Raw genomic sequence first — 9590 nt, forward strand, 5'->3', positions numbered from 1 at the left:
TATTTATTTACTTCCCCTCCTTTTCCCACAAGCCTAATAGTAAATAAATGTACAGAAATGTTAAGTTACTATGAGTCTACAGCCATGCTAGCAGCTATGTGAGGCTTTACTTGGCTAACATGCTAACATGTACAATGTTACCATGGTCATTATCTGAGTTAAACCAATAACCCACTACAACCTTCCCATTATCTGAGTTTAGCAAATTAGCACACTAACATTCACTAATTAGCAGAAAACACAAGTTACAAGTGAGGCAGAAAATTTGATCTTAATGAAAAGCGATTACAATTCACCCTGAGGGAGACGTGAGCGTTTGCATCACATTTCATGGCAATCCATCCATGTTTTGCTGATGTTTAATTTAAAAAGTGAAAATGTCGCTAGAGGAAAACTCAGATCATCATCAGAACCAGGAGTATCTGTAAAAACTCATGGTGAGTTGATGTTTCAGACTGGATCAAAGTGGTAGGTCAACCAACCAAGAGACCGGCATTGCCATAGAGCCATGGTGCTAGCATGCCAAGTATACAGCTGAGTGACAGTGTTCCAGAGTTGTAAAGGTTTAGCTTAAACCCCGCTGTAGTGCCAGGACCTCATAAACCTGTGGCCAAGTGTTTCTATTTGAGTTTTGGCCGACTTAGGAAGATCCTTAGCACTCGTGTCTTTATAGTAAATATGAAACTACAGCCAGCAGAGTGTTAGCATAGATTAGCTACAGTGAAACAGGTAACCTGGTTCTGTACTGGTGTAATAAAATCTACCCACCAGCACCTGTAAAGCTCACTACTGTAGATGTTACACCTCACTTGGTTAATCGAGGTGTAAAAACTATATACTGTGGTTTTATAGAGCTGTGCTGGACCAACCCAAGATAAATTACAGCCTGATGTTTTGTTCTGTTATCATCCAGTGCACAGCTACACAACTGATAGGACCTTATCTGTGTGAGAAAACTGGTTTATAAATAATTAATTTGTCATTGCACTTCAGGAGAATGTTCACACAGGCCTTCACAAAGGACAGGGAAGTCTTCACTGCAGGCTGACAGATTACTACACAACAGAAATGATCACAATGAGCATCGGTAGCTGCTGCACAATATTTGCATGGAGACAAAACAACCCACAAAAGTAGCAGAGGAGCAATGATAAATCAAAACAGAGCCTGCACGTTGCAATCAGCAGCTGCACACATGTATGTAGATTTTATTTTTTGGGTTTCTTAAATCAGTTGATTAGATCTGAGAGCCACTCGGCTCAGGTCTCTTCATCTGGCGCTGACTGACCCATAATCCCAAAACACTGACATCGGTTTATGTTTCATGTTCTCTCTCAGCTCTGGGTCCTTAACTTTAGTAGCAAATGGTTGACCTTGCTTCACGTCAGGCACTGTTTAGCCTAAACTATAAATACTGTCATGTGTAAAGTGCCTGTTGGAGGTACGGGCCACTTGCTGCGATGAGGCCTGTAGCAAGCTTGTGATGTGTTTTCACAACATGGACGTGTGAATCCCGTCCCATAACACAGCCCCACCCAACACATCCCTGTGCATGGGCATGGCTGTGTGTCTGTGTTGCAGAAGAAGAGGTGTGAAGCCACAAGCCTTCTTGCAGCAGAACTTTGAAACCAAGGGTGTTGTTAGGGTATGATACCATACCATACCAACTTTATTTATAAAGCACTAAAAAAACAACCAGAGTCATGTTGAACCTGCCACACCACAGCCCCACTGTCTAATTTTAAAGCCATGTTTCCCAGATAACAGATGCAGCGAGTTCCAGTTTCTCATGGGACCTAAATGTTTTTTAGAAACAATGAGAGGAAGAGGAAACAAAAGGTGTGTTATGATGTTTACCAGTGTTTGGCAGTGTTAGCACTGACCCACATAGAATGTAATAAAGCATTTAAAGGAAGAGTTGGACACTTTACATGCACATTTAGAGTGGTGTCAGTAGAGTTTCCACTGCACTGTTATCCTTACTTATTGAAATCATTCATATGTATCAAAACACCTGTAAAACACAGTATGGCCCATTATTATTACAAACTTTATTTATCAGGAACCATGTGTAAGAGAGGCATTAACCTCAACCAACAATGAGAAGAGATGTCTTACACCAGAGTTAGCAAACAGCTCGGTCTCCGTCTGTAGTCGCTGGGCAGATACACACCTAACATAAATTAAAAAAAAATTATAATAGGAAATGTGTAATAGAAAATATAGTGGGTCTACCAACGTACAGCCCCAACCCCACATGCACATGCATTCCACTACTCCCACCCAAACGCCCCCGTGTTGTTAAAATGTTTTCATTGACAGTTAAATTCAAATTCATAAAATTAAATTTCAGATGTTAAGTTAATGCTGATAAATCTGCCTTTTGATAATGCTAATAGCATTTAGCTTAAAGAAGCAGAGCTGCTAACGTGGCTGCAGAGTCTTGTCAGGACATGTGGAAGCTCAGAGACGTGATGTAGAGGCTGTGACAGCAGAACTGGGAGCAGTCAGTCAGGCACAGCACAGTGATTCTTCATGCTGTTTACCGAGGTTAGAAGCAGCACCTAGTTACAGCAGGTGGCCTCATGGCTGGTTTTGGATTTAGCAAGTTACAAAACCACAGGAATCCTGTGTTAACTCTGTAGCTGGTGATAACACTAACGTAACGTCATCTAAGGACGTGTCCTCGTCCCTCACACTTACAACTTCACACTTGGTCTTCAGTTAAAGTAAATGCCAGTGTTTTTCACATGTACTGTTACTGCTCCCACACACACACACACACACACACACACACACACACCAGCTGTGTAGAGTAGCAGCTCACATTGTGGTTCACTGTCAGTTTGAGTCTTTGCTCCAGATTCTACTTGGCCCAAATACAAAGGAAACAACACAATGGCTTACATGTGACCCTCCCGTGCACTCACACATGCACAAACTGGCACACAACAACTTAAAATGATTCCTCAGTCATCAGCGTCTGTAACTTGTGTAACCTTTAACCTATTGGCAAACAAACCTGGTTTCTCTGCATCCTTTCATAAAGATCTGAGACAGCGGTGAAAGTAATTGAGTACAGTTACTGAAGTCCTGTACTTAATGTAAGGTATTCATATTTTACTTGAGTATTTCCATTTCTGCTCCTTCATCCTGTGACTTCACTCCATGTCAGAGACAAACCGTGTACTTTTTACTGCACTACATGTACCTGATACCTTCAGTTTCTTCTCAGAATCAGATGAATCAAACATCATCAGATGTTACTGATCCCGGTGGGAAATTCACCAGTTACCCAGGATGTAAAGTACCAGTAAAGTAACACTGTGAATGCAGGACTTTTACTTGTAACACCATATTTTTACACTGTGGTACTTCTACTTTTGCTTAAGGACCTGAGTATGTCTTGCACCCCCGAGGATCACAGCATGAATTGAATTAGACTTGTGGAGTGCTGAACTCACAGGACACAATCTTCAGCGCCCCCTGCTGGATGTTGCTGGATATACTGCAGTAAGTGTATTTCTGCCAGGCGGCCAGTGGTGCCTGGATGGGAATTTAGCAGCAGGAACCTGTGAACAGCTACTGGATGCATTGCCATAAAATTAGGTTTGAACAGTTCAGGATTAACTGTACTTATGTAAGGTTCTAAATGCAGGACCTTTACTTGTGACAGAGTAGTTCTACACTGTGCTATTTGTACTTTTACTAGAATAAAAGGTCTGAGTACTTCTTCCACCACTGATAAAGAAGGTAAAATGAGCTTCACCTCAATCAGCTTCTATACTGAAACTCTAAAAGGGGCCATTCTCCGAGAAGGTATTTTACTATTGATATTTCCTGTAAGAACATTGTTGTTTTCCTCAGAGTCATTTGGTTGTGAAGGAGTTAAAGGGAGCCGGATTGCTGCCTCCCCCTCCAGGCCTTCAATAGGTTTCTGGTGCTGAATTAGATTTTTCAGCCACACATCCCTCGCTGCCATGGCGACCCTTGAAAATGTGTGTGAGACAGCCGAGGAGGAGTTTGTTCTAAGTTTCAGAACCGGACAATACCGGAATGAAGTTTCTGTAAGTGGGCTGTGAGACGAGGGAGAGAAAGGCAGGAGCGCCAGTCATTTACCCAGGTAGGTGAACGTTTAGTCCTGGGCTCTTCAACAATATGAACTCTTCTGTTCTGATTTGTATTATTGTAAAGAAGTGGACATTTTGTCAGATGTTAAATGTTAAACCTTATCTGACTGGCTGATATGGAAGCTCAAAGGCTACTCAAGTTGTAAGACCTTCCTTGAAAACACTAAGCTTTGCTTGTAGTCCATCTGTCTGAAACTAGTTTAAATCCCCTGAATACTGGCCCATGTAAACATAGAGTCACATGACAACTTCTGGTCTTTATATTTACAAATCATGTAAATAATAAACTGCATAACTTATCAAAAGTCCCTGAAGGGGGAGACAAACAGGAACACTAATAACCATAAAGTCATACGAGGGGAAATATGTAGCAAGAAGAGTTGATGTGAGCAAGAAAAAGGGTGATGTTTAAAATGTGACAGGAAACAACCAAACAACTAAGCTCACTAAATAGTCACCCTATAATATTTAGATAGAGACATAAAGTGAGACTTTCTCCATCATCAACTGCGTACAGAACGCATGTGCTGATCTTCAGTCCCATTTCTTTTCCCAGTCATCCCTGTAGGACCAGGAGCTCATCATGTTTTCTCTGTCGGAGCTGGCACCTCTGAACCAGCACCAGAACAGGTGGAAACTGCTGAAGCCCTGGTGGGAGGTCTTCATGGACTACCTGGTGATCCTAATGCTGATGGCGTCTGTTTTGGCCTGCACCGGGCAGCTGTCCAGGGACCAGGTTGTGTGCATCCCCTTGGACCCATGTGTCACTGCAAATGCCACTCATCACAGGTCCTGGACCAGCAGCAACGTGGCTCCGTCGTCAAAGCCCCCAACCCACGGTCCACACAACATCAGTCCAACTCATTCTGCAGGCCGAGGTCGACGCACACAGCTGGTCTACCAGCAGTACGTTTACATCAGCCAGGTACTGTGGCAGCATCCTGAACGGGCCACACCAGTATTCACTGTTACAGGTTGTGATTCTGTTGTATGTTCCACAACGCTGCTGTTTTGTGAAAAGAGATGGGCCTCTCTCTCTCTGTGTGTCTAGGTGTGCTACCACCAGGCTTTGCCTTTGTGCTCTCGCTTCTTCCCCTACATGGCCTTGCTGCAGGCTGTCGTACTGGTGGCCAGCGGTTCCTTCTGGCTTCACTTCCCCCACACCTCTGCCTGCATAGAGCACTTCCTGGCCATCCTGGCAAAGTGCTGTGAGTCACCCTGGACTTCTCAGGCCCTGTCCCACACTGCACGACAGGAAAACATCCAAGAGAAGGGGGTGGAGAGACGAACGCCTCCCTCTTCCTCTTCACCCCCGGTGACCCGCACAAGACACTCAAGCACAGACTCGGGGGCAGACAGCCCCCTTCTAAAGAAGTCAGAGAGTGTGTCCTCTGCCATCCCGCCCTCCCCATGCCCTTTGAGATTCTCCTGTCACTCCACCATGTCATCAGGGTCCCTCGGCTCCCAGATGCAGCTTCCTTCCTCCGCACCGTCAGTAGTTGCTGAGAACCCCGGGCAGGTCACCAGCTTGGATAAAAGTGATGGGGAACAGGCCAGGGCTCTGTTTGAAAAGGTCAGGAAATTCCAGTCCCACTGTGAAAACTCAGCGGTCATCTATAAGGTGAGAGTCTAGAAGATGTATATGCTGCATCACCTGAGCTGGACTTTTTATTTGTCAGACAAATAAAAGTTTGTGTTGTGATACGGCTTCATCTTTACAGCGGTAAAGCGATCAGTGTTTTCAGACCCCCTTTCATCTGTTCAGGTCTACTTGGCTCAGACGATATTCAAACTGCTGATGGTAATGCTGGTTGTGAGTTACACCGCCCCTCTGCTCGGCTCCTTGTCCTTCACCCACACCTGCCGCCCTGAGCAGCAGGCCCTGCTGGGCTACTCCACCTTTCACTGTATCCATGTGCTCTCCTCACTTCTACACAAACTGCTGTTGGCCTACCTGACCCTACTGGGGGTGTATGGCCTGCTCAACTTATACGCCCTCACCTGGATTTTACACAGGTGTGTAAAGTATGAAGGGATACATGTGTTGGTACTGTAACAGTACCCAGAACTGTACATTTTGATACAAATATAAAGCTGCATTAATGAATATTTTCAAATTAGCTATGGAAAATTACCCACCCCACAGAAATTTGTGATCCAACTTTGCAGGTGGGCCCCATTATATTCTGTGTGATTGTTTTTGATCTCTGCCCTTAGCTCTCTGCGACAGTATTCCTTCAGCTCGCTGAAGGAGCTGTGCTCTCTGAGAGATGTTCCAGACCTGAGAAATGACCTGGCCTTTCTTTTGCACATGCTGGACCAGTATGACCCTTTGCTGGCCCAGCGGCTGTCTGTGTTTTTGTCCCCTGTCGCTGAGAACCGGCTACTGGAGGAGAACCTGGAGAGGAGGGAGAGCCTGGGAGCATTGAGGAGTGTGAATGCAGACGGCTGCTCCAGTCTGCAGCTGGTGGCCCTGCCTCGCCTCCCCCCAGCCCTCTTCACCCTGAGCCAGCTTCATGTCCTCAAACTGGAGCTCATCACAGATGCCAGGTTAACTGCACAGGTGTGCAGCATGACCTCACTCAGGTGAGTTGCACAGTGGTGTAGTCATGCTTCAAACAGCGCAGTTATTTCCGGTGCCTACATATTTTTGGGACCATGAAGTTTCTGTTAATAAAACATAACCTGCACTAAACATGTTACATGTGGCTCTCCAAACGTACCACGTGGCTGAAATGGATAGTACTGCATCATTGTACTTCATTTATACTGCATCAGATGGAGTAGAGCTGCAGTTTAAAACTTTTAGAACAGGTTCAACACCTTCATAAGGCTTTTTTCACATCTCCATATGTGATCTTTTTTTGCTTTTTGCTTTTCAAACCTCACTCTGGCCTGGGGATGGGGACAAGTAGACTTATGTTTTTAAATTCTCCCAAATGTCACTGATCCACAGCCCAAGGTTGTTCATTTTGGCATCACAGCTGTGGAACTGCTGCTGGTTGGATTCTGTATTTTTGGATATTCAAAAAATTACCTAGAGCCTAAGGAGTTAAAATCAAAGTGCATGGATGCTCTGAATGCTCTGACATACACAGTACAGACATGTATTACTACAGCTAAATTTGTCTTTTATTGGATGTTTCTACAACAGGGAGCTCCACCTCTACCACTGCCCAGCAGTTGTGGATCCCAGTGCACTCGGAGTCCTCCAGGAACGCCTGGAGGTCCTGCACCTCACCTTTACTCAGGCGTCAGAGATCCCCAGCTGGGTCCTCTCTCTTCGCAGCTTGCATGAACTCCACCTCTCTGGTTGCCTGAGCAGTGAAGGTGGGGTGGGCCGCAGCTGGGCACTGGGGAGTCTTCGCCAGCTTCACCACCTTCGTGTACTGGTGCTTCGAGGTATGTTACAGCGGATCTGTGGGGAGCTGTGTGAGGTGGCAGGTGGCTTGGTGAGGCTGGAGATCTACAATGAGGGCACCAGGCTGCTTGTGCTGACAGGTCTGAAGCGCATGGTCAGTCTGACAGAGCTACTGCTGCAGGACTGCCAGCTGGAGCGTCTGCCCTCTGCCCTGCCGGCTCTGAGCAACCTGCGGACACTCGACCTGCAGCATAACAACTTGAGAACTCTGGAGGAGCTGCTCAGTCTGGCCCAATTGCGACGCCTCTCTTGCCTCAGGCTTGCCTATAACTGTGTTCGGGCTGTACCGGCCAGTGTTGGTGCACTTCGAGGCCTAGAGCTCTTGGATCTGTCCAACAACCAGCTCCACAGCCTTCCCCCAGCACTCTTCACTCTCCGCTGCCTTCGCCGGCTCTTTCTGGCTGACAACCTATTAGAGGAGCTGCCTGCAGACGTGAAGAGACTGAAGCTGCTTAGAGAGCTGGACCTCAGTGGGAACAGGCTTGAAAGCCTGCCTCTTGATCTCTTCAGCAGCTGCTTGGAGTTGCGTAACCTGAATGTGGCTCACAACTCGCTTAGCTCCTTACCCAGGGGCATTGCAGGTTTAAGTCACCTGTGCAGGTTGGACTTGCGCAGTAACCGCCTGGAGGAACTGCCTGTGGAACTGGGCTGCTGCTCGGGGCTGCAGGGAGGTGGTCTTCTGGTGGAAGAGTGGTTGTTTCTTTCTTTGCCCCCCCATATCAGACACTCTCTGAGCCGTTCTCGCCCCCTGTCTGCTACACATTCAGAGGCTCATTCCAGGCCAGAGTCTGACAGCTTCCCATACTTCTCTCCTACACAGTGGTGCTTCTCCTCTGCCCTGGAATCACAGATTTAAGAGGAGAGACTTGCACTAACACTGGTAGTATTCTTTTAGTAAGGCACCTTTTCTAGGAATAACTTTAAAGGAATTTTATTTTGTGAGGCTTTTGGTTAAATTTGTATTAGCTATTCTTTTAGGAAGTACTTTCCCTTATCCCTGTAATGTGAGACAATCATAGGCTACTGCTGTCTGTACATTTTAGCCCTTATAGTGCACACTACATATTTTATACCACACTAAAATGAATGTCAACTAACAGTTTCTTGGAAGCACATAAATAAATAAGTATTATAAATGTGTAGTACATGCTGAATGCACCACTGCAGTTACTCCAAAAGTCCTTGTTTAAAAAATAGTTGCACTTATTGTTCTTCCTCGAATGCCCAGTAGCAGAGATGAAGAGACTTCCTGCATGTGTTGTATGGTCCAAACTTCCTGTTGGCACCAGCAGAGAAAATCCTTACAACAGCCACAAAACTGTCTTGCTTACATGTTACAGTTTGTTCACTGGAAAGTTAGCCATTGTATTTAGGATAAATCACCTTGGTACATTAATAAGCTAAGTAGAGACAGACAGCCTACAGGAGGGTGTTAGGGTGAGTTTTATTTTATGCACTTATGGTTTTATTTTATAGCACACATAAGTTTACATACTTACATGTCACAGATATGTTTATGTAGTTATTTTTCACCCAAGAGAAGCAATATAACACTGAAAACTTGTGTTATATTGCAGGCTCTTGTGATTAAAAGACTGGTGGACTGAGTGGTTTTCCAAGGTCTAATCATCCCACAGGCTTTCATTAGATTTGTTGCCTTTTCTAAAAGAGCTCATTATTCCCTCTGAGCCCTGAAGCCAGGGGAGTTGGGGTTTGATAAGATACTAAGATTTACACCAAGGTTATGGTCAGATGTTGGTCTAGGAGAAAACAAGTCCAGGTGCAGTCTCAGGGTTCCCGAGATAACAAGAAGCATTGTGGGTTGTGCAAAGTGTCTGTTTCAGGACAAGGTCACGCCAAGGACAAGATCGGACCAGGATGGGGGACCAATGATGGGAGAGTTAAGTCTAAACCACAGCTTCTCCCCAACAGTTTTTGACCAATTAGATAGTAGCACCTTTTCATATAAATATTGTATACCACTAAGTTGAGGACAGTCGTTTCTGTTTATCCTAAACAGTGAAGATCCATGTGCACAT

The 9590-nt window shown here is 45.3% G+C and overlaps 1 protein-coding gene across 1 annotated transcript; it reads left to right on the top strand.

Moving 5' to 3' along the window:
* The first annotated feature begins 2831 nt into the window (after positions 1 to 2831).
* LOC109973462 (volume-regulated anion channel subunit LRRC8D) lies at positions 2832 to 9516 on the top strand. Its single transcript, XM_020623080.1, has 6 exons — positions 2832 to 4123; positions 4687 to 5055; positions 5182 to 5751; positions 5896 to 6146; positions 6348 to 6716; positions 7285 to 9516. The coding sequence occupies exons 2-6, from the start codon at positions 4714 to 4716 to the stop codon at positions 8405 to 8407; spliced, it is 2655 nt and encodes an 884-aa protein (XP_020478736.1). The 5' UTR covers positions 2832 to 4123; positions 4687 to 4713; the 3' UTR covers positions 8408 to 9516.
* The last annotated feature ends 74 nt before the right edge of the window (positions 9517 to 9590 follow it).

The sequence above is a fragment of the Monopterus albus genome, unplaced genomic scaffold (genome assembly GCF_001952655.1).
Source record: "Monopterus albus unplaced genomic scaffold, M_albus_1.0 scaffold292.1, whole genome shotgun sequence".
Taxonomy (NCBI): Eukaryota; Metazoa; Chordata; class Actinopteri; order Synbranchiformes; family Synbranchidae; genus Monopterus; species Monopterus albus.